This window comes from Punctularia strigosozonata (assembly GCF_000264995.1).
Source record: "Punctularia strigosozonata HHB-11173 SS5 unplaced genomic scaffold PUNSTscaffold_9, whole genome shotgun sequence".
Lineage (NCBI taxonomy): Eukaryota > Fungi > Basidiomycota > Agaricomycetes > Corticiales > Punctulariaceae > Punctularia > Punctularia strigosozonata.
The window spans coordinates 973,744-996,752 of NW_006767441.1; the positions used below are offsets into that span (position 1 = coordinate 973,744).

General features: G+C 56.6%; 7 protein-coding genes across 7 annotated transcripts; 5 read left to right on the forward strand and 2 right to left on the reverse strand.

The window, feature by feature from the left end:
- Positions 1 to 966: 966 nt before the first annotated feature.
- On the forward strand, positions 967 to 2,969 carry PUNSTDRAFT_127053 (uncharacterized protein; the record flags this gene model as incomplete). Its single annotated transcript, XM_007385513.1, has 1 exon — positions 967 to 2,969. One exon carries the CDS (start codon positions 967 to 969, stop codon positions 2,914 to 2,916), a length of 1,950 nt encoding a protein of 649 aa, XP_007385575.1. The 3' UTR covers positions 2,917 to 2,969.
- Positions 2,970 to 3,278: 309 nt separating this feature from the next.
- PUNSTDRAFT_104902 (uncharacterized protein) lies at positions 3,279 to 5,576 on the forward strand. The gene is made up of 3 exons (XM_007385514.1): positions 3,279 to 3,532; positions 3,615 to 3,922; positions 3,987 to 5,576. The coding sequence occupies exons 1-3, from the start codon at positions 3,378 to 3,380 to the stop codon at positions 5,246 to 5,248; spliced, it is 1,725 nt and encodes a 574-aa protein (XP_007385576.1). The 5' UTR covers positions 3,279 to 3,377; the 3' UTR covers positions 5,249 to 5,576.
- Positions 5,577 to 5,584: 8 nt separating this feature from the next.
- Positions 5,585 to 8,263, forward strand: PUNSTDRAFT_53635 (uncharacterized protein). Its single transcript, XM_007385515.1, has 2 exons — positions 5,585 to 6,226; positions 6,300 to 8,263. Exon 2 carries the CDS (start codon positions 6,416 to 6,418, stop codon positions 8,060 to 8,062), a length of 1,647 nt encoding a protein of 548 aa, XP_007385577.1. The 5' UTR covers positions 5,585 to 6,226; positions 6,300 to 6,415; the 3' UTR covers positions 8,063 to 8,263.
- An 80-nt stretch (positions 8,264 to 8,343) lies between these two features.
- On the reverse strand, positions 8,344 to 11,451 carry PUNSTDRAFT_45729 (SNF2 family domain-containing protein; the record flags this gene model as incomplete). Its single annotated transcript, XM_007385516.1, has 12 exons — positions 8,344 to 8,452; positions 8,504 to 8,765; positions 8,815 to 8,880; positions 8,935 to 9,119; positions 9,160 to 9,276; positions 9,330 to 9,669; positions 9,732 to 9,954; positions 10,031 to 10,104; positions 10,156 to 10,293; positions 10,316 to 10,438; positions 10,495 to 10,702; positions 10,756 to 11,451. The coding sequence occupies 12 exons, from the start codon at positions 11,449 to 11,451 to the stop codon at positions 8,344 to 8,346; spliced, it is 2,541 nt and encodes an 846-aa protein (XP_007385578.1).
- A 321-nt stretch (positions 11,452 to 11,772) lies between these two features.
- On the reverse strand, positions 11,773 to 16,515 carry PUNSTDRAFT_127058 (uncharacterized protein; the record flags this gene model as incomplete). Its single annotated transcript, XM_007385517.1, has 12 exons — positions 11,773 to 12,128; positions 12,188 to 12,280; positions 12,347 to 12,788; positions 12,859 to 13,168; positions 13,228 to 13,284; positions 13,336 to 13,395; positions 13,452 to 15,951; positions 16,029 to 16,162; positions 16,219 to 16,247; positions 16,295 to 16,309; positions 16,375 to 16,424; positions 16,482 to 16,515. The coding sequence occupies 10 exons, from the start codon at positions 16,513 to 16,515 to the stop codon at positions 12,600 to 12,602; spliced, it is 3,378 nt and encodes a 1,125-aa protein (XP_007385579.1). The 3' UTR covers positions 11,773 to 12,128; positions 12,188 to 12,280; positions 12,347 to 12,599.
- A 1,457-nt stretch (positions 16,516 to 17,972) lies between these two features.
- Positions 17,973 to 18,306, forward strand: PUNSTDRAFT_71367 (uncharacterized protein; the record flags this gene model as incomplete). The annotated part of the gene is made up of 3 exons (XM_007385518.1): positions 17,973 to 18,033; positions 18,093 to 18,198; positions 18,258 to 18,306. Coding segments are annotated over 3 exons (216 nt in total), but the record flags the coding sequence as incomplete, so codon positions are not given.
- Positions 18,307 to 20,652: 2,346 nt separating this feature from the next.
- PUNSTDRAFT_135974 (uncharacterized protein) lies at positions 20,653 to 22,570 on the forward strand (the record flags this gene model as incomplete). The annotated part of the gene is made up of 3 exons (XM_007385519.1): positions 20,653 to 21,363; positions 21,420 to 22,127; positions 22,187 to 22,570. The coding sequence occupies 3 exons, from the start codon at positions 20,653 to 20,655 to the stop codon at positions 22,568 to 22,570; spliced, it is 1,803 nt and encodes a 600-aa protein (XP_007385581.1).
- Between the last annotated feature and the right edge of the window lie 439 nt (positions 22,571 to 23,009).

A 23,009-nucleotide genomic window follows, 5' to 3' on the forward strand; every position in this document is an offset into this window, starting at 1 on the left:
GCTTTTGGGAGGAGACGGGAGACTCAAAGAGCCGTGGACAATGGCACGCTGGGACGTTGCGTCGTTGGGGAGTGGCGCGTTTTCTTTCTGCGAGTTTTCGTTGATCTCACTGTCGTCAATCTGAGTTTGGGTCTGGGTGATCGCAAGACCGTGATAATGATAACGAGGGGTCGAGCCGTTGACGGAAGACTCGTTGGATCGATCTCTGGGTAGGACTGCGTCTCCCGACGTACGAGTCGACGACGCCGCGGTCGCACCTTCCGCTGGCATCCTCCGTGCTGGTTCCTTGGGACCTCCCAGAAGATCAGATATAAGTTGCGTGGCTTGCGAGTCCTCCCTTGCGGAATCGCTCGGGCTACAACGAAAGCAGGTCAACAATGGCGAGCTATTTTTAGCCTTTGCGCACTCACCTGTTATCGCCCAGCATGCTCCGCAAACACGCGTTGGCTCGTACAAAGAGCCTTCAGCAGTTGGCTTGGCGTCGTGACGGTCCCCAGGATTCCGCTCTTTGCAGTGGCAGAAGGGGTAGCGCGTCGTTGTTGATTTCGAGATTAGTTTTATGGGTTCCCGTTGCGCTGTTGCGCGTCCTCCGAGTATCGCCAATGTTGGGTGGGTATATGAGCTCGATATCGTTGGAATGACGACGTCGAGAGATTGAGGAAAAAGCAACTGAAGCACGACCAACTCTGACGGAAATGTGCTGGTAATTGAGTTTCAGAAAGTGGTGGCGGTACGGTCAAGTTATGACAGGGCACGTGCGACGGGCTTAGCCGGTCGGTTCGTTCCCGCGTTCGCGTCTGGATCTGTCTGGATCTCCTTCGCGCCTATACGTTTCTACTCCCTTCGTGCCCGCCCACTGCTGCGCTGGTCGCCCGCCCCGCAACATCCGCTCGTTACGTTACTGCTACTCCTACCCACCTATTGCAAGCTAGTCAGCACCTGTTACAAGCTAGTCAGCCACCTGCTATGTTCTCCAACCTAGAAGACGCGTCCAAGACGCGTAAAACCATCCGCGCCTCACGACCATCAGGCCGCGTTAGGGAACCGCACTCGCGGGTGCCTGCGGCCCAGACCACGACGGCGAGGAAAAACGTGAAATTGGAGGCTCAGACGGTCCTCAGAACTTCCGCTACCTCCGTTGTCCGTACGACCTACACGGCGACTCCAATCGCTACTACGCAGGCGAGCACTGCCAAGGCGAAGACACCGGACGTGACCGCCACCTCCACTCCTAACGCATCGGCCACTGCTGTGAAGGACAACTCGGAAGGGATCGTTCAGAATGTACCTGTGCCTGTACCTGATACTGGTCTGCCTCCCGTGTCCGACGTGATGTCTCAAGTGACCGCTCTGCTGACTTCGGCGTCCTCTTCGACAACCCAACCATCAAGTGCATATAGCTCGACGTCCTCGACCATGGCTGTTCCGACTTCTTTACTGTCTGCTCTCGGCGCTGGTTTCACGCTTCAAAGTGTCTCTCCGTCCGCGACGTTCGGCCTGCATGAATCTACGTCTTTCGCCTCGAGCCTCTCTGCCTCTGCGAGTCAGGCTACAAGCCAGCGGGCGAATCCTTCTTCTGCATCTCACGGTATCGGAACGGTGATCATCGTGTTAGTGGCCGTGGGCGCGTGCATGTGTATCGCTGGCATCTGTATCATACGCAAGGTGTGCACACGGCCTGTTCGAGGCAAGAAGATGAGGGGCTTCCCGAAACCGTCGAAGCCGACTCTGCACCAGGACCTCTCGACCGGGCTCGCTGGCGATGTGGAAGAGTCTCCTCTGTTCGGCGGCAAGGAACACTTCAACTCTACCAGTGGCAGCCAAGACGGCTTTCTCCAACCCTGGACGCAATACTCTGCCCCTGGTGGGGAGAAGGCCCATCCCAACTGGACGAGCTCCCCCTTGGCAACACCACCGAGGGTGGATTTCGTGACTGCGCCGGTGTTTGATGGAGCGACTCCAAGTATGGTGCAAGCTCCCACTGCCGCGTCGAAGGCGTATCAAATGCAAGGCATACTCAAGAGCACCGCATCACGTCTCTCGACTATGTCGTCGAGATCTCTGACCGCGGGTGGTGCCGCTGATGTTCAGGTTGGCCTGGCGGTCACGAATTCTCCTCTCACCGGCGATGGCCATGCTACTATGGGGCGCGCAGCAGCCGATCGGCGCAGATCGAGGTCGAAGAGCCAGGCCAGCTTGCAGAGGGCGTCCGTGTACGACGGAGTGGATGTGGCCTCGCCCGAGCCGCCCGTAGCACCGATGCCTCGCCGACCCCCTATTGCCCGATCGGCGACCTCTGGCGCCGGCAGCCGCGAGCGGGTCAAGAGCCCGGAGGCGCACAAGGCCTCGATATCGTCGCCCTCGCTGTATCGGATGAGTCGAGCGTCGAACCCGTTCGAGGACGGGTACGATCTGCCCGCGAAGCCGCAAACGGCGAGGAAGGGGACGCGGGCGCAGCAGGACGTCAAGGCTCTCTCGGCGCTGACCTCGGCGCTGGGCTTGGACGGGCCGACTTCTCCGGGGCTCGGGCCCGACGACTCGCTGAGCATGGTGGGCGGGTACGATCGTGCGCCGGCCGGGAGTAAGAGGAGGTTGCAGGAGGCGCTCGCTGCGGTGGAGGCCGACCTGGCGAGCCCGAGCGAGTCGTTAGGGGGGCTCATGCTCCTGGATTTCGATAAGCCGTCGCAGTCGTCGTCGCGGTCTGTGGAGGCGCTGGTGAAGGAGAGGAAGCGGATGTCGAAGGCGACGAGCGTATATTCTGTGAGCACGGCTGCGGATGGGCCTCCGCGGGTGCCGTCTCCGCCGCCGTTGCCGTCGCTGGCGCAGATGGGGTTGGAGCACTCGGATCCGGGGTACGACGACTATCGGAGCCCCACGTACAGCCTGTACGCGATGTACGGAGAACGCAAGAGCTGATTCGCAGGCGACGTCATGATGGAGGTTCGAAGAGGGTGATGGTGATCAGCGCCGGGGGGACGAACTGATACACGCTGGTCCCGCCTTGATTTGTATATGTACCGCTACTGTACGCCTGCCCGCTATCCACAAACTGCTCTCCGCTCCGCCTCCCCCTCGTGCACGGTGTCCTGAGCAGGAACTCGGTGCCCGTGCTGCGCGTACAAGTATTCACTGCACCCTCGTCGCCAGACCACGGGCTGCGCTTCGCCCCAAATTCCCACGGTGAAGGCTCAACCTTCGCGCTGAGGTGATCCGAATAAAGGCCTCGCCCTGTGCTCGTCGTTGGCCGTCGCCCCCGCCCCCCGCCCCGCCTCTCCCCCGACCACGGCTGGACACCGTAGAGCCCACATAATCTAATACCCCCCATAGACGCATCCGGTCCAGCCCTGGTGCTCGCCCTACCCAGCGTATTTCCCCCAATGCCTCATACCCAGTCCGCCGACGGTGCACGCGATGTCGAAAAGCTGCCCTTTATCAAATTCGAGGAGAACGATGAGCCCCAGCCTCAGCGGAATGCCCCGCTCGACGACGCGCAGCCGCCTACCTTCCTCGGCATGCCGCTCAAATACGTTTCGTGAGTGCACAACGGCGTGGTGTTCTGCCTCTTCTCCCCCGCGCGCGTTGCACGACTTCTGACGCACGCTCGATCCCCGCAGGCTGGTGACCCTCGCGGTGCAGAACGCGCTCCTGACGATCATCATGCACTACTCGCGCGTGTCGACGCCCCCGTCGCGAGCGTACTCGGCCGCCGCCGCGGTGCTCATGAACGAGCTCCTCAAGGGCGGCATCTCGATGGCCATCGCGTTCGTCCGTCTGGACTACTACGCCAGCGCGTCCAACGCCTCGTTCGCCGTCTCCACGTCGCTCTGGCGCCCGCAAACGCTCCTGTTGCGCTTCCGGCGGTTAGGGAGGGAGGTCTTCAGCCCCGACTGTTGGAAATTGTCCATACCGGCTATCCTATACGGTCCGTCCTCTGCACGCGCGGAACTGGCCCACATTCACGTTTCTCACTCGGCTTCCTCCCACAGTCATCCAAAATAATTTGCAATACGTGGCCGCTTCCAACCTCGACGCGGCGACGTTCCAGGTCACCTATCAAATGAAGATCCTCACCACCGCCTTCTTTTCCGTCCTCATGTTGCGCAAACGCCTCAGCCCCGTCAAGTGGGCCGCGCTCATCTTCCTCGCACTGGGAGTCGGCGTGGTCCAAATCCAGTCGGGCGCGGGACACGCTCCCTCATCCGCGCCGGATGTTCACACTATGTTCCCCTTCAAGGGCTTCCTCGCCGTCACCGCCGCCTGCTTCACCTCCGGGCTCGCGGGCGTGTATTTTGAGATGGTGCTGAAGAACTCGCAGGCGGACCTGTGGGTGCGGAACGTGCAGCTCTCCTTGTTCTCGCTCCTTCCCGCGCTCGTGCCCATTATATGGAACGGCGCGCCGAGGGAAGCCGGAGCGTGGTTCGGCGTGCACCTTTTCCGCAACTTCGGCCCCTGGGCGTGGGCGACGGTCGCGATCCAAGTCTTTGGTGGGCTCATCACCGCGCTCGTGATCAAGTTTGCGGACAACATCCTCAAGGGCTTCGCAACGAGCTTGAGCATCGTTATCAGCTTCTTGGCCAGCGTCGCGCTGTTCGACATGCAGCTGACGTTCAGCTTCATCCTCGGTTCGAGCATCGTGCTCGTGGCGACTTGGCTGTATAACCAGCCGGAGAATCAGAGGAGGGCAAGCGGCGACTGGAGCTTCATGGGACGCCGGCCTGCGCTGTCGCGCTCGGCTTCGGCACTCGGACAAGCGGGTCTCGTCATGTCGCAGGCGGCGAGGAAATTGTCGGCGTCTTCGCTATCGTTGTCCTCCTTGACCACCCTCTCGACCCCGCCTAGCCCGACGGAAGACACGCTGCCGATGTACCAGCCGTCGTCATTGTTCGATTCGGACAAGATGGACGATAAGCTCGACAAGCCGGTACCACAGAGCTTCAAGACGGTCGCCGCCGCGTTCGGTCTCTCGAGCCCACCACCACCGCAAGAAATCCTCGTCGACATCGACCTCAGCTCCTCCGTCACCATCGACGACTTCCGCAGCCAGTACCCCGCTGGTCAACACTGCTTCCTCGCGCCATCGCTATCGCGCGGCTCGTCATCACAAAGGTTGCCCTCGCGGGCGCACTCCCCCGACCTCATACCTACAAAACCCTACCACCAGCTATCGTCGCTCTCCGGCACCCGCCCACCCTCACGACTCGCGCAATCGACGTCCGCGCCGGGGGCGTTCAGCAACCTTTCGTCATGACCCCGCCTCTCAGTCGGATAACTTATCCTTGCTATTCGTCTTCACGAACTCTCCGCGCACGAACATTCATCTGTTTATAACGTCCGCTACCAGCACAGCACTGACTACCCAATCCACACTATTCGTTTCACGCTGTCCTTCACGTTGAACTATGACTTTCTCATATTATACGCAGCCCCCCTCCCCCCCGCGAGCTCTCCTTCTATCTATCCCTTTCGTACAACTAGACGAGCGCTCAGCTGCCATTTTCCGTGTGTGTGTCTACGCTGATATCGTTTGGGACTTGCATAGCCGACGCCATCACCGCCACTACCCTCGCGTTTTACCCCATCTTTGGCTCGGAACAATGTATACAGTAGAGACTTCGACTTCTAATTGCACCAGGAAACAAGAAACAGAAACGGCATTTTTTCTCGCATACCGTGTGCAGCTTTGCGTAGTTCGCTAGCCGATGGGCGCCCATAATATGATGGGGTGCGCGACCCCTTGCCTTTCTGGGAAAGCGCCCGTCCAGGCTGGAGCGACCGCCTACATAGCCGTTCGGTCGTGTGCCTGCAGCCCGTCTCCCGTAAACCTTCCCGTCCACGCCGTCCACCGCAGCGAGCGCACCCCGTCCATCCGTCCGTCCGTGACGCCGCCCGCCCGCCCACCGTCTACCGCCGCTACCCCGCATCCCCCCGTTGCATGCACAGACGCGCGTACAGCCCTCCCAGGCTAATAACAATAACACCCCTCGTATAGCATACGCTCCCTTGCCCCGGTCGCGCCATGATCGACTCCTCCTCGCCGCCCGCACCCGCGAGCCCGTACCTCCTCTCGATGGCCGAGCCCCTAACCGACCCCGCACCCGCCGACGTGGTAGCTGAGCGGCCGCCCACCGCCGCCCGATCGTTGCCCGTCGCCGCACCGACCTCGGCGGTGCCGCCACCGGGTGCGGACCTATCCATCCAGGACCTGCTGCGTGCCGTATTGTGGAAGCTGGACCGAGAGCGCCGCGGGTGAGTGACAGAAAAAGGATTCACGACCGCCACGCGCGCAGCTCGGTACTCACGCATCCCCGCATCCCACCTCGACAGGACCGTCGAGGAAGCACCGATCAAGAACCTCCAGGAGGTGCGCGCCCCTCTGTAACCGTGCTCTCACCGCTCATCTCTGACGCTGGGAAACATGACACAGCTCGAAGTGGCCGAGGCCCAGCTCTCCCGTGCCCTCTCCCTCCTACGCTGTCACTACAACTTCGGCCTCGCCGTCGACCGTCTGCTACCGGAGCTGCTCGTCCAAGTATTCGAGTTCGTCATCCAGGACCCCGAGCTCCCCGATGCGAGCTACAGCGGACGGATGAAGGCGCTGAACAAGCTCGCGTCCGTCTCGCGTGCATGGCGCGCCGCCGCGCTCGGCTGCGCCTCCTTCTGGACCACCATCGACTCGGCGTACCCGGAGACGTCGCAGCTGTGTCTGGAGAGGAGCAAGGAGACGCTGCTCGAGATTCATGTGGACGGGGATACGGCCCACGGGCTGCAGGTGGCGGAAGCGTTGATCGACGCCGTGCCGAGGTTTAGGCGGTTGAGGGTGAGGGACCTCGAGCTGCAGCCGGAGGGCGAGGACGATGCTTTGCGGAAGCTACTGACGAACCCCGGGCCCGTGCCGCACCTCGAGAGCTTGGTCGTTCGGACTTCCGAAGTGCCTGTCCTGCCCGCCAAGCTCTTCGGAGGCCACACACCGAATCTCAGCGTGGTCTGCCTGAGCGGGTGCTATTTCCCGATAGACAGCATCTCCACCACGGCGCTGCGAAATCTGCATATACTCAGCATCAACCTGAAGTTGGACTGGGTGCTCGACGTCCTGCGCTCATCGCCTGTGCTCGAAGAGTTCCTCTTCCAGTCTGCCAAGATCGAGGAGCCGCGCCATCCCATTCCCGACGGCACGCTCGTTCACATGCCCAACTGCCGGGTATTCAACATCGAGGATAAGGCCATGTACTCGATGATCCCCGACCTCCTCACGTACATATCCCTCCCCAAAACGTCGTGCTTGTACGTGCACCTCGGCGTCACGCAGCCCCGTCGGTTCGCGAACATCCTCCCGCCTAAGAGGACGCGCTGCTTCGAGAGCCTGACCGGGATCACCCACCTCCGCGTGCGCGACTCGGGCAGCGGCGACATGATCCGCTTCTCCGGACAGTCTCACGATGTTCCCTTCGAGGTCCAAGTGGACCTCGGTGACCAGGACGACATCGATTTCGTCGAGGCGGGCGAGGACGTGTTCCGCTTCCTCGCCACGCTGGATCTGGACCTGGTCGAGGAGCTCGAGATCGACCTGGACCTCAAAGGCGCCCACACCTTCGTCGACGACTGGCGCAAGCTGCTCAGACAGATGCCCGCACTACACACGCTATACCTGGGCGAGGCCGGACACAGTCATTCCATCCTCACCGTGCTCTCCGAGCTGGACGAAACTTCGCGCGCGTTCCTCTGCCCGAACCTGCAGACGCTGTACATGGGCAAAGACACCTCCTGGTCGCCTCTGGACATCTACCTGTTCGTGCAGGAACGTGCCCGGAACGGGCTCACGATCCGCAGGATATGTCTCCGGGTGCGGCAGTATCGGGCGGACAACGACAGCGACACGGAGGACGACCTGGAGGAGGTCCCAACCTTCATACGGAAGCGGGACCTGACCGTGCTCCGGGGCGTGGTGGAGAGCGTGGAGATGGTGCCGTGGGTGACGCCCCGGAGGAGGGACTGCGATCGCATCGACAGGGTCATGTTGGAGTTGCCGGAGATACCCGCACCGGATCGCACGTTTTGTTTCTGAATACGCCGCAGACGCTTTTTTGAGCCATCGCAGCGGCAGACTAACGACATACTGACTAACGCCTTCCTCATATTAGATTTGTGTACATCGTGTTTTCGTGCTTCACGTTTTCGCATCGTTCGATGACAACCACCCTCTGATTAGGTTACTCTGCATTTGTACAATATCATGCTTGCACTATGGATACACATCTTGTCTAACAGATTCCATTTGATTATCGAACGTGATGATAGTCCACTAGAAGAGAGAGAAAATGCGAGAGCAATGCGCGACGAAAGAGATCAATGGCTGATATATTGGAACACGAAAGACACCTCTGGCAAGCTGACTTCCTGACGCAAGAGGTCGTCGTGATTGTTCCTTAATTCGGGATTGGTATAATGATTCCATCTGGTTTTGAAGTGAGCAATGATGTGTCGATATGTAGACCGGAATACATACGTGCTAGCGTCGCCGTACAACATCGCAGGTACCTTGATGAGCTGCTTGCCGTTCTTGCACCGCTTGCACTTGAACGTCTCGTGCGTTTCCGAGAGCGTGTTCTCGTTGAACAGGAACAGCTCTCTGAGCTGCGAGAGGGAAAAGTGGCGTTCCGCGTCTTCCTTCTCGTCGACGACGGCTGAGGACAAGGCTTGCTTGGACGCCTGCCGTTGGAATATCTTCTCTTCGATGGTACCCGTACTGATGAAACGATAGACAAAGCCTATACGCGACGTCAGCAATCGCCTCCCGCGTTGCGCGTGCGAACTCACAAGCTTTCTTCTGGCCATCACGCCAGACTCGGGCAAGCGCTTGCTGGTCAGCGGCAGGATTCCAGTCTGGTCCAAAGCCCGGTCAAAAGAGGGGCCAGCTGAGCAAGACATGGGACGTACCAGGATCGAACAATATCAATCGGTTTGCCCCAATAAGGTTGATACCGCATCCGCCGGCTTTACTGCTGAGTAAGAAGATGAACTCCTTGCTGGTCGGGTTGTTAAAGTCGTCCACGAGCTTCTGACGCTTCGGAATGGTCATGGTACCATCCAGGCGGTAGTAATGGTACCTGTTAGAGTAACCACTGAGTGCGTCGGTAGCGAATGAAGCGGAAAATATCGTACTTTCTGGCGCGAAGGAGGCGCTCGAATAAATCCAAGGTTTGCGTGTAGTTGCTGATCAACACAATCTTGTCCTTATTCTCCTTGTCCGCATTCCCCGCGTTTATTTGCGCAAGGAACCTGCACGTTCGTGAGTGTCACAGATCACGCCCAACCCAACGAGACCAGCGCACCTATCAAGCACGACGAATTTCCCGCTCCACTCGGGGTGCACGATCTGTGCGCCGCCGCCACCGCGGCTTCGGGAACTGGAGCCTCCGCTCCTGGTTGCGCTCTCTCCCATCCCGCAAAAGTCGTCGGGGATTAATGAGCCTGATCCATGCAAGTCTTTCGGCAGATCTAACAACTCTGGATGATTGCATAGCTTCTTGAGAACGTTGATGGCCTTCAGAGGCTGTGACTCTTTGCCGCGCAAGAGGGCTTTGATCTCGGGGGAGGCAATGAAGAGGCGATACAACGACAACTGAAGCGGCGATGGCTTGCAGAACACGACCTGTTCGTACTTGACGGGCACTGAGGCAGATAGAAGAGGGTCAGGAGCGTGATCTACGAGATGCAGGTGCGCGAGAACTGACGATATTTGGACAGCAGGTCATTCGTGCGCCGGATGATGAATTTGGTGACCAGTCCACTGAGCTCTTTGAGCTTCTTCTCGCAGTCTTCCTTCGCCTTGTCCGTGGCGTCGGCATCTCGTCCGCGGATGATGATGTTCTCAAAGTTCTTTCGGAATTCGTTCCGAGTGCCGAGATAATTAGGGTTTGCGAAGTCGAGCAGTGAAAAATATTCGGTGAGATCGTTCTAGAGCGAGCGGCGAACGCAGGGAAAGGCGAGTATGTCAAATAGATACAGATGAGGATGAACGCAAGAGACGCACCTGGATCGGTGTGCCAGTCAGGATCACACGACGCTTCACGTCAAGGCCGGTGAGCGCCTGATACGTCTGTGATTCTGTTTGACTGCATTACAGACTAAACGAGTACGTAAAAGAAGGCAACTTACCAGCGTTCTTCAATCTATGGCCTTCATCGCAGAGCAAGAGTCCGATTTTGCAGCCGTTGAGATAAACTGTGAGCGTTCGCAGGGTTTCGTACGACACGATCATCACTTTCGACATGTTCGGCGATTTAGTGACGCGATCTACGAGAGAAGCAGGTCATACCTGGTTGGGTGACATTGCGCCCGCTGGCCGCAGTCCAGCGGGCCACTCTTTCGAGAAGTTCGCCTTTGCTACCTTTGCCATCAACTGCAAGAGCCGAGATTGCGTCCTTGCCGAGCCATTTGACTGCGCATGGCGTGAGTCTAACCACTCGCGTACGTAAATGTGGATACCGGACCTACCCAATTCGTTGGCCCAGTTCTTAACCAGACTGGAGGGACAGGCGATGATGCACTTCTCGATGGTCGGCTTGCCCGCGTGGGGTGACTGCTTGACGAGGGTCCACAGAAGGGCAATGCATTGCAAGGTTTTGCCGAGCCCCATCTCGTCCGCCATGATGCAGCCGTATTGATTCTCGACGACCATGCCGGAGGTACATCTGAACAGGAACTGGCATGGCATAAACTGAGCAGGAAGCGATTGGGGGTTGGTATAGACCATACCTTGACTCCCTCGACCTGATGTGGCCGGAGAACCTTGGTAAGGCGCGGGTCGATGACGACGGCAACCTTATGGGCCGTCTTCTTCTTCTCCTTCCCTCCTCCGAGGAGCTCCCTCAGGCTCTTGTGCGGGTTGAACATGCCGACGGTTTTGTCTCTTGCAGCCTTCTCCGCCTGTTCGCGAGCCTCCTCCTTCTCCCTTTCCTTCCGTTCCTCGTCGGTCTCTCGATCGTCGATAGTAGGGTCGTACAGGACGATCGCTTGATCCTCCATCGGATCGTGCAGTGGTCTCGGTATCAGGTTGGCTTGTGGTCGTAGGCCGAGAGACACGTTGGTAAGGACGACGGGCACGATATTGCCATCCTTGTTTCGCATCTCTGGCATCGAATACCTGCGATTGTGGAGCTGATCGAAAGGCTTCGGCTTAAAGACGGGATACTTGTGCGTATTGTCGACGGGCTCGCATTCGTCCGGATCACCTCTCTTCTTCTTCTTCTTGCGCCCGCCGTCGTCCGAGTCGTCGTCGTTCTCATTCTGAGCGCCCTTGTACGAAACGGCGCGCTTGCGCTTCCGGAGGGAATCGGTTCGCTCCTGCACAGCAGCAATGGTGGGCGGTTTAAAGGGCTTGAATACGCGAGTGCTCTCCTGCAGTCTGTCGACCACCTTCCCGTCCATCGTCGTGGGCATTCGTCGCAGCATGGTGCAGGAGTCACAGCGAGGGAAACGATGACCAACGCGGCGCGTACGCCTTTATGAGTATCACGTTATCGCGAGGCAGCCGCACGTGATCTTACTTGACAGCTGCGTCGGCACGTCGGCATGGAGGACAGAATACCTTCTTGCGTCTTCCTTCTGTCGGCGTCGGGCTCAGCCAACAGGGATCCGTGTCTTCCCGTCTTCTAGTCCGATCGGCGTCGGGGATGATAACAGTCGAGATGACAGCACAGGCTTCTGCTCTTCGGTCTCTGCCCGCAATAAAAAGGCAACCTCACATGAGGCCGGCACGTTTCAGCTCTAACACGCACAGCCCGGGCATAAAGACTCGGCGGCGCATCTCGCAACGAGAACGATGTCCCACTCTTTGTCCACCACCGTGCACCCCCAGCTGGCTTGCCTGCCCGAGCTTCGGAGGGATGCCCCTCGTCACGCACCCGTGGTGACACCGCGGAAATCCGCTGCACCCACCTCTAGCTCGATATCCCCGCCACCGCCAGCGCCCAACGAACCGCCGCCTTCATACGACTACGCGGTCTCCACGTCACATCTCGGGTCGAAACCCTCAAGCTCGGACTGCCGTTATGTCGCCTCTGTGACCAGCTTGTCCGCATCGCTCTCGAAAGCGTCGCTCTCGAAGAAGACCCATTGGCATCCAAGCCGTACGTTCGATGCCCCGCGTCCATGGAACGATTCGCTCATATTCTGTCGGTCCCGACAGATGACAACTGTGATATGTCAGCCATCTCCGAGCGCCGCGGCTGGTTCATCGCCATTTTACGGCGTAGCTCGTCCAAAAAGCGCCTGCGATCTCGTAAGTACTATATGCCATGACTTATCATCTGCTACGGCTAGCTGACTCTGTCGTCCCATCTCCTAGCTTCACGGGAAGGCGACACGAGCCCGGCTTCGTAGAATTCCTCAAGTATTGAAAAAGGGTCTGGATCACGTCACTCATGCTAATATGGAAGGATCACCACTCGCTATATATTCCTCATCGACGCCATGCATTTGCATTCACATGTTCTGTATAATTATTCATAGCATTAACATATAGGTTGCGAAAATATGCGGGATAGCGCAAAAAAGCAATACGACATAGAGAAGATACAGATTTGGATATATAATCGACTTCACCACTTGACGTTGGCGGCTTGCACGGCGGCGTTCGCGTATGCCATCCCGTCGACGATGTCGACCGGTGTGATCAGGATTGCCTCAGTAGACTTAAGCAGAGACGGGTGCACGTTGAATCGTTGCGTCGCGAGTCCGTTCCCGGAGGAGTATACTGCGAATGTACGGCCTTCAATCAACTCGACGAACTACGCATAGCGCGGTGCGTGAGCGGGAAGGCAAGTCATGACACGGAACGCGGGGTTGAAGTGCACGCACCACGCCGTTGTTCTCCAGTCTTTCTCTGAACCGCTGCCACAAGTCAATCTGCTTCTCGTCGTCGCTGTTTCGATCTCTCTCGACCCTGGCACTGGAGACGACGCCGACCTTGCCACTGATCTTTGCCAATGCACCGACCATGACTTGCATCGCCGGAGGCTCATATAGCTTGCCTGGCACTCCGGGATTCGCTTTGCCCAATGCTTCCAGCACAGAGTAGTCGTCGTGCAGATCGTGCAAAGCCACGTGAAGGTAAGCGACGGTATCGAGGCGGAGCGAAAACGCAGGCGCCCGCATTGGACGGCTTGAGCTAGCATGGTATGATCGGGTCAGTGGCAAGCGTAGCGAACCTTGCTGGCGAAGACTTACCCGGTGATCGGCGAAACTGGGAAAACGGGTGCTGGCTGAACTGACAATCGGTTACCGCTGTGACGAGTTAGTGCATGTTCAGTCACAACATAATGGAGCAAAACGTACAACAGGGAATTGACAACATCATGGGACGGCGGTTGAGGGGCGGGGATGGTCGTAGCAACGCTGAAAAATCATGTTCAGTCCCGGGCATGAAGACGTCCATGAGCATCACTACTTACTTTTCCTGAGATATTGGAACTTCAGGAGCGGGTGCATCGTCCTCGTTGAAATCTGGGAGATCCGCAGTATCATTCACTCCGAGGCCGTGTGCCTTCAGTATATCTTCTCCAGTTGGGACAACTTGCCCGACATCAGCGTCGGCCTCGGTTTCATCGGGCTCGCTGAATAGCGACGCCATATCTGCGTTGTCCTTGTCAGGAGAATTCTCGAAAGGACCTGTGTTCTGCTGCTCGGCCAACGACGACTGCACGATAGGCTTCCCCGTCGAACGCGGCATGACAACGCCTCTGCCCACGCCCGCCTTGCTGCCTTTGTTAAAGGTAAGAAGACTACCACCTCGCCTCGGGAGCGTGGTCTTCGTCACTTTCGCATTCGAAGAACCAGAACCGAGCGGCCCAGGTCTCGACATCTGAGCGATCGCGCGTTGTTTTGCCCCAATCGATCTTCCCGCTGGCTCGTTCTTGCCTACAGAGGTGGTCGGAAGGGTCCGTACCCGAGGATTTGTTTGATGTTGTCTGTGCGCCGGCTGAGCGGACTCAGAAGCTGCGTTGCGCACGGGGGGATATCGACGACCATCCTCAAGCTCAGGATGAACGTCCGATCCTCCCGGACCAGCGCCCACGCTACTGGTAGCATGTAGCTGAACATCAGCTGTGCCGTCATTCGAGTCTGTGGGCCCACCAAACGGAAGAGAATTCGGCGGTGGCGGCGTGAGTGTGCGAAGGGACTCATCGCGGTTGCCAGAGGCTAAATCAGGTCCAGGGGACGGAGAAACGGATGCAGGGATGACCTCGTTCTCTGTGTTTGCCCTCGAGAGCACGCCGGAGCTCAAGGGAGGCGTTGGCTGTGGCACTCCTTGGGATGTTGATGGATTGCGACGCGGCTGGGTGGCTCGAGCTTTAGCAGGTATAGAGTTGTTTCTCGGAACGGTGTCGAATGTTTTGACACGGGGCACCTTGTTCCTATGCGCAGGAATCCTGGGCTGATCCACCTTTGGTGGTCCTGGCAATCGCAGAGCGGTTGAGCCTGTGGCATCTTCGGCTGGCCTCGAGGCCGTCAATGGCGACGGCAGCATCTCCTCGCGGCGCTCGGCCGGGGCAACATTGTCATTGCCAGCCTGCGGGGAGGTGGGTTCGGGGCTGTCCAGAAATAAGGGCTCCGAGGATTCATCGTGTCGCTGATCTGCACCTGAGGCAGAATGATGGGACTCATTTTCCACAGCGAGGCCGCGATGCTTCGTCGCTTCTGGGGAAGGGACGGTCGGGGATGGGGCATCAGTGTCCAGTAGGCCGGTGGGCACCAAGTCCAATGTGGAATCGTCATCGAGCTGAAGGGAAGGGGATTTCTGAGATTTGGATGACTTGTTGTGACTGTTGTGCCCTCGTTTACTACCGGTAGGATTGTGTAGCCCCTTGTCATCGGCGTTGCGGGAGAGTGTCGCTTTCATTACTCGTTGTTGATGTAGTTTCTCCCTTTCCCTTATTATCGCCCGTTTAGCCAGTTCCTTCTCGTGTAGATTATCCTTAGTATCGTCGATGTCCATGCGTGACGACGCCTTCGGTGACCGAACCTTTCGTTTGCCTTCGTTCCGTATGCTGTCTCCTGTTGCATGCCCCTCAGACCCTTCGTCAGTCTCGACAACAGCCCTTCGCTTCCCTTTGCTCTTCCGCGTCGACGGGGTTGGCTCCGAGTCCATCTCGGGCCGAATGTCGGATAGAAGCGCTGAGTTGCGGCCGGGCCCGGCCCTGCTCTTCTTGACCATATTCTTGCCGGGAGACGATCGGTGATCGCTGACAGAGGCAGCTTGAGAACTGGGTCCTTCCTGAAGGAAGCGTTGAGCAAGTGCAGGTTTCTTCGGCAATTTCCGCGGCCTGCCGCGTACTATGGTCGATTCCACGATTTCGACAGAGACACTTCGTGAAGAACCGCTCCCTGCAGAACCATCGTTGGACTTGGTGACCCAATGGTTGGCACCAACGGATGGAGACCGTCGTGCCACGGACCGAGGACGCCGGCTAGGCCGGGGCTTCACCTTGCTCGTCCGAGCAACCTCGGCATTGTCTGGACCGTCAGAATCATCCACCTCAACAAGATCATTGTGCACAGTGTTGAACACATTTTGGAATTGGTGCGCAAACTCAACATGACTCGCGTCAAGCGGTTCATCTTCGTCCTCAAAGCGAGGCCTCGCAATCTGCTTTCCCCTCTGCTTTCGAGACTGCGCACTGTAGGTCTTAAGATTCGCAGATGAGCGACGTCGTTTCCGCAGCGCGAACACGTCTTCGGCTTCCTGTGTATCCGGAGCAACCTGTGCTTGGCGTTCGTATCCTCCGTTCCGGATGCCCTGAGAGATACTTTGTCGCGGCTTCTTGGGCGGTGGGGATATGGGTTCCTCTGATTCGGGATCCGAAACATGGGCCGCATAGCGCCGCTTTTGCCGGGGAGTAGATGCGGAGGCGCGGCTACCAGTCGAAAGAGAAAATTCGCTCGGTTTCTTTCCTATTATATACGAGTCAGAACAGCGCGTCTAGGATCTGCCTAATACTGGGCTGGTGTCGGGGACGCAAAGGACGTACGCGTGGTAGACTTCCGTATTTCCTCGCCGGGATCAAACTGACTCAAGTTGCTCCAATCCCGTTCGCGGGTATCTGCGGATAGCCAAAACTCGTTGATGAGGTCGTCATCCGCAAAGGAGCTGACCGGCTCCCATCTGCGTTAACCGTTGATTAGTCATTGAGGTGGCCACATAAAGCGTGGACAACGAACGTGTTTTCATTGGTATCGTAGCCCTTCCACTGCGAGCCGTCAGGACGCAAGGGTCAAGTATTGAGTATGGACCTACTTTGACGAAATATTTCTAGATACACGTCGTTCATCAATTGTCGGGATGGAAAGGCAAATGGGACGATGGCTTCAGCTCACCCAGATCCTCCCGCCACCTTCCTTGAACACCTTGGCTTTCTCGATTCTCTCTGTATTGCGTTCACGTTGAGTCCCGCATCCAACGCAGTGCTATTTTCCAGACGCACCAACTTCGTATGTCTCGTTGTCCGACTCCGACATGGCGGCCAAGCTCGAACGCACCGCGTGCATGCAACCTGGTCCTCAAGGACCTTCAAGAACGATCACATGATCGACTTGAATTTGCAGCAGCACAAGTCGTCGTCGGTCGACTGTCAGACCATATGTATCCTCTGCGGTTGGCGACCTCGGCTTCTCCTTTGTTTGGTCGCCGATCCCGCAGCAGAGGCGACACCAATCCTTCCGGCGGTGACTGCTACTTCCGTCACGGACGCGCCAGAGTTGTCCGACCAAAAGCGATACTTAGGCGAAACAGTGTCTGTCCAACTTATAAACTTTCGCTGGCCTGGGTCTGGTCTATCAAATCATGACCACATACTACGTGAAGATATCGTCCTCAGGTTACCATTCAGCGTTGTGCGAACCCTGCGCGCGCAATCTTGACTACATCATATTCATGATATACCAGACTGATTACGGTACACTGGGCAATCCTGAATGCTTATCAATGCCCAAACTGATCACTGGTGCTGTATCCGTTGTTGCCATCGCTCGCTCGAAATAGCCTTGGGTGTAGGATGATTGGGGTAGCCGTAGTGAAGAGCATTTCGTAAACGCGGGTGCCATGGAACTCCATGCACCACCTTTATGCGTGCAATCAGCGCTAACAATCTTCGAGCAGTGATTTGGTCACACAAGCACTACTGCGAACGCTCAGCTACGATGCTCCATCAATTTGCGCCAAGCGCTGTCGCCTTCGGGATGGGTGCCGTTTTCGAAGGCTCTGCTCGGTGGTATCAAAGTCCGAACATGCTATGACTGCCTGGCAATCCGTGTCGTCCCTCGCAGTGGGTCTTGTGGGATTTCAGGTATCTCATATCGCGATACATGAGAAGTGCAAGCCTGCTGGTGCATCAGTATAACTTGATGAGACCTATTTTCAGACCACGCACGCAAAGCACCCAAACTTCTTGAATGGCCTACATTTCAAACGAACTTCCCGCTTCCGGCGTAGTAGATGTCCATTGTCCAAAAGACCAAGACTGGATGAACAAACAACTTGCTACAAGAAATAATATGAAATATCCCGACACTATTTGTCGAGCTCGTAAAAGACCTATCATCCGGCTTTGTATGAGGCAACTTCCTGTAAGTACGGTCAATTGCCACTGCAGCGATCATACAGCGAGCGCTAGGGGTTGATATGCCGGGGCGATTCTCAATGCCAACGGTTCAAATTCCTCGGCGCTGGCATCGCTTTACTGATCGTGATGGTCAGTCAAGGCATGCATCCATGAGTTGTGCACATAAAAAGCTGAAAGGTGCAGCTTGGCATACCTCCAACGGCCTTTTCGCTCTCGTTTGCGCTCTCTCTTTCTTTCTTCCCCAGTTCATCATTCAAGAATGTCCGCACCCAAGATGGTTCGCACGCAGATCGATATCAATACCTTGCTCGACTTACCTTGCCTACGTAGTCGTATGCCCCAGATGGCACACAACCTATGCCCATGCAATCCATGACGCCTGCGGCGAACGTTGGAGAGCAGTACAGAAACAACAGTTAGCGTCCATTTTGTCAAACATCGCCCAGTTTTTGACAGCGACTGCGAACCTACCAGTGATGGCGCAGTGCGCCCAAGGACATCACGATCCTAAGACGAAGTACGGAGTGCCCGGGATCATCGGTGCCATCGTCTGCTTCCCGTGCGGATTGCTATTCTTGCTGTTCGTATAATCCCTGCGATTACTTATCTATGCATTTGCTGACCATTTATCGTTGCCAGATTTGACAAGGAGAGACGATGCGCTCGTTGCGGCGAGAGGCTTGCTTAAGCATCCATCCTCAACACCTCAGTGGCAGATTGTAGATTCTGTGCATATACATATCATTCTAATTTTGCCGGGTCAGTTTTTATGTAAGAGGATGGTATGGTATATATATAAGCTTCTCACCATCTCGTAACTTTCGCTTGTACGTGCATTGCCAAACCGGGGCGCGCTCACGAGTGCATCGCCGTGGCTCTTCACCATCAGTCGGTGATCGCAGTCAGCCGCAAGGCCTGCTGCTGGATACTGGATACTTGAAAGAGTCAACCGCGTAGGACAAGGGGCAGGAGTGTAGTGAGTAGATATAAAAGCACCCTGTCGTGCTGGCTGTGGCAGCCTATCCCAGCCCCCCATGCTCGACGACAAGTTCGCATATATGCAAAACATCTTATAAAGGCTACTCACGAAGTGAACAATGCACCACCGCCACAATATTCCTCCGGCACTGGACCTGGAAGCACTCAAGCGCCTCATCAACATCATGGTGCATCGTGACGGCGCATCTTCCATGCTGCTACCTCTTACATGCAAATCATACCCAGGTTCTCCCCAGGCGGTTAGTCCAGGCAGCCAGATCTCAATGCCACCTCCGGTAGCCTACTACCCGCCCTCAACTGCACTGAGTATTGCAAACGCGCCTGGACAGAACCATCCAGGCTTCCCTGTCACATAACGCAGCAATCCACCACTGGGTATCAGGGAAGGAGACCTTCAAATGGACCCGACAATGAATGCTCAACTGAATATGGTCTGTCTCCGATACAAGCAGCCACGTAAGTTGTTCGTCAGCTTTCATCTGTGCGATCTGTAAGTTGGTTATTGTAGCTGCCCTGCGATGCGGAAACAGTCACAGCCCCAAAACGAAGTTTGGCATCGTCGGCATTATATTTGCTGTTGCATGTTCCCCGTGTGGTTTACCTGCCCTTCTGTGAGTAATTCCTGCCCAAAGTCTGTCAAGAAGCCTGGAATAACATTTCGGTGCCCCCACCCCACCCAAGTTTCGACCGAGAACGGCGATGCAGACGTTGCGGCGTACTCTTGCCTAGCTGAGATCCAATCATTCTGAGCATGCGCGCGAGACAAACACCGTCTGCTGCGGAGGGCGACAATTTCGAGAGCGGTTACATACTCTCACACAACGCATATAAATATACGTGCTTCTTGACTTGCAGCCAGTTTGGTTATTCTCATCCGCGTCTTTCCTCAGTTTGCCGTCAGAGCCTGATTTCTGGTCCTCGAGACGGGGCCAGTACGGTTTATGATCGACGCCGGTCAAGGACCCGGGATGCACCTCAGTACAAATGTACAAGGAATCAGAAGACAAGGAGGAGCTTCAGAAGGCAACATGCATATGATCGCCACCGAACCTGTCTGCCTGCTGCGCCCGCGGTTGCCCCTCCGAAAGCTGTGTAAACGTTGACGCATATGAGCGGACGCGATTGTTGCCTTAGCCTGTTCATCGAGTCGTTTTCTATCTCAATCAGCTGGGATTTGCCTTGCCTTGCCCCACCGATGATCACGGAAGTGAAACCAGACACTACAACCACCCATATTGCTCGCCAGCCTGAAGCGGCCCCTCCCCCTTTATACACCCCACCCACCGACCTCACAGACTCGAGCACATTACCACAAACGCCCGCGCGAGCTTATCCTGCGCAAGGAGCACCGGGATACGTCGCACCTGGCCCCGGGCCAGCGACTCAAACGTATTCGTCTTGGGATCTGCAGACGTCTGCCGTTCAGCATCCGGAGGCCGTCCAGCTACAGCCTATGACTGAAGCAGAGAAGCAGGCACAGATCGGACTGCAGTATCAACAACGACGTATGTTCCTTCCATGACATGATTGAGCTCACGCGAGACTTATATATACGAAAGTCTTTGCGCAGTGTGCCGCTGGCAACCACGCCCCTAGAACACACTATGGCGTGCCAGGAATCATCGGGTCTATCATATGCTTCCCTTTCGGACTGCTTTTTCTCTTGTCAGTCATCAACAATCTTCTATTCATGTGCCATGCTGACAGGGTCTCTCGACGTTCGCAGGTGCGACCAGGAGAAACAGTGTGAACGGTGCGGGGAAATCTGTCCGTAAGAAGTCCATCGACACTTGGTTGATAACTCTGCAACAGTTGCTTCGTCGGCCTTCCTGCTCATCGAATACATAATATATTAGATCTATCTGTTTTCCGTCCCTTTACACGCGCTTGCTCATAATGTACCATGCCATTTTTTGTATCGAAGTTTCGAGGACTGTAGCGCGGATATATACTTTACCGGGGAGAGCGAAAACGCGCACCCGAGTATATTTTTACCTCCCGCCACAGCGCCGCTGCCAACTTCAAGGATTGACGGATGGGTTCGTGGGTTCTTGAGTCGGGAACTGAGCTGCCCAACCGCTCCTACTCTCGCGAGCTGGGCCAGACAGAGCTTGGCTTCTACTGGGACGCAGCCTTCAATCGCACTGCGGACACGACTCAGCACGTTCACCTCAAGCTATCCCCTGAGGCGATCAAGCGCAACATCTGTGGACCCGACCACATCCGGCGTACTTGGGTTGCACTGAAGCAACGATACCCCTTGCTGGCTGCGCGATTCGACGACCGGGATGTGCACGTCAACGGACGCGTGTGGTTTGTGGTTGAAGAGCAACGTCTGCGCGATGTCGGTACCGACGAGCTTGTCTTCAAGACCGTGAACACCCTCGACGATTGCGATGTCGTTATCGACGCGATCCTCAACGATGACCCACCACTCACGAACGATATGCTGGCTCAGGTCGTCGTGATGCATCGCACGGACGACCCGGACTCTATTCATGTCGTGTTCAACGTCGCCCACGCCATCACAGATGGGATGGCTAACGCGACCGTAAGCCGGACATTCTTCGAGCTCCTCTGTTCGGCGGACGACGTGCTGTCGGAGGCACAAAGTCTGCCGGAACGTCTGGCTATGGCCGTGTGTTCGGAGAGCCTGGACCCCGGTTTGAGAATGACCAAGGCCAGAAGGCGGTGGAGGCTTGCTATCTCCCGAGTGATCTGGGAGAAACGGCAGGATAAAATGAAGGTACGCTCGAAAGGAGTGCGATCGTGAGCTATACAATGTTCTGATCATCTCCTTAGGGTGGACACTCGCTGCCCAATCGCCTCTCCCCCTCTTCATGGCTCACGCCGGCTCAATCACGTCTGATTGGCACTTCGTTCGATCCTGCCACCTCGAAGTCGATCATACATGGATGTCGCCAAAAGGGCATCACCTTCGGTCATGCTTTCCCTGTTCTAGGTCAGGTCGCTGCAGCCCGCGTGTTGCATCGACGCTACCTACGTGGTGAGATCACGGACGAGGAGATGCAGTATCGCCTACGACAACCAATGCACACCGGCGGGCCTCTCAATCTCCGTCCGTACCTTGATCCCGCCTGGTTTGAGCATGGAGGAGCCACGGAAGTTTGCTTATGCATCAGCTTCTTCTGGACTACGTTACCCTTCTTACCGCGTCCTCCTGGAACGCGATCAAGAAAAGATGCTAGCGTGGTCCTTCATGACGGCGCGCCGACAGTATTTGAATTGCTTCCTTCAGACCGTTTCCTTCTCAGGGCCCGCTCCATAAAACGGCAGGTGACCATGCAGATGAAACATCCTTCCTTCCTGGAGATAATTCTGGCACGTCTACCATCGCGAATTGACCGTATGCGAAGTGCGGTTACCGAATGGAGGACCTTGAAGGCTGCTGGAACAGACCCACGAACACTCTACACAGACCGACCCATTGATGTGAGCACTCTGCAGGATGGCCTCGTCTTGACGCACGGCGGTTCCAGTATGGGCAACGTAAGCGTCTTTGATTTTTTTATACATTCTCTCCTGCTCACGACCTTGTGATTGCACAGGTCGATGTGATCCAACCACTCAGTTATCCGCTCTCGAAGTCGCATCCTCTGTCAATTTTCGGCTCTCGCGGCAGGGAGAAACAGGTTCCCGCCTTTACGCAAACCGTCGCACCGCACAAGGCGGCTCAGTCTGATAACGGCGTGACTGTCGAGCGGCCTTTGCTGGAAGTCCTGCTGCATCGAACGCATCTACATTGTCGCCCTGGAGAGCTTTACCTCGGATCGACTACCTCCCGAGGCCAGCTTCATATGCATATTTTTTGGGACGAGAACGTATATGATGAATCGGTTGTGACGGAATGGTTGCACGAAGTGAAGCAAGCGGCCGAACACTATCTTCCGGACTCGCCCAGGGGTCCCGACATACCTCGCTCAAAATTGTAACCGGCCCCTTGCGGCGCATGTTCCACGAAAGGAACCTCTTACTATCGCGGTCGCCGCAACGCGAATTTCGACGTCGACGTCTCGTTATTGTAGCCCTATTGCTTCCATTGGTTTTTGTAGCGTGCGTCCGCCGCTGCGCCTTTCCGCCGACTCCTACTTCAGAAACCAGGTTGTATCACATGCGATGAAGAAGATGTTTTGATACTCCCGTGATGATGGTGGCTCATGTCAACGCTGTATTTGGTGCCGGCGGGAGGCACAACCTTGCAGATGACCCGATCCCGAGAATAGGAACTTCCGAAGGCGTATTTGTGGAGTATGTTGAAGTCTTTCGGATAGCATCAGTTACCCGCCATCAACGTCCGCGCCGAGCTCCGGCGACGACTTCCATCTCGTGTTTTGTATAGGTGATGCTTCGATCAGCCCTTTTACGTGACAT

Bases quoted from the DNA above. Each gene is read 5' to 3' on its own strand.
- PUNSTDRAFT_104902 (XM_007385514.1), top strand. From the start codon at position 3,378: ATGCCTCATACCCAGTCCGCCGACGGTGCACGCGATGTCGAAAAGCTG. The intron at 3,533-3,614 runs GTGAGTGCACAA...CGATCCCCGCAG, and splicing joins ATGCCGCTCAAATACGTTTC to GCTGGTGACCCTCGCGGTGC. The intron at 3,923-3,986 runs GTCCGTCCTCTG...TTCCTCCCACAG, and splicing joins CATACCGGCTATCCTATACG to TCATCCAAAATAATTTGCAA.
- PUNSTDRAFT_53635 (XM_007385515.1), top strand. From the start codon at position 6,416: ATGACACAGCTCGAAGTGGCCGAGGCCCAGCTCTCCCGTGCCCTCTCC.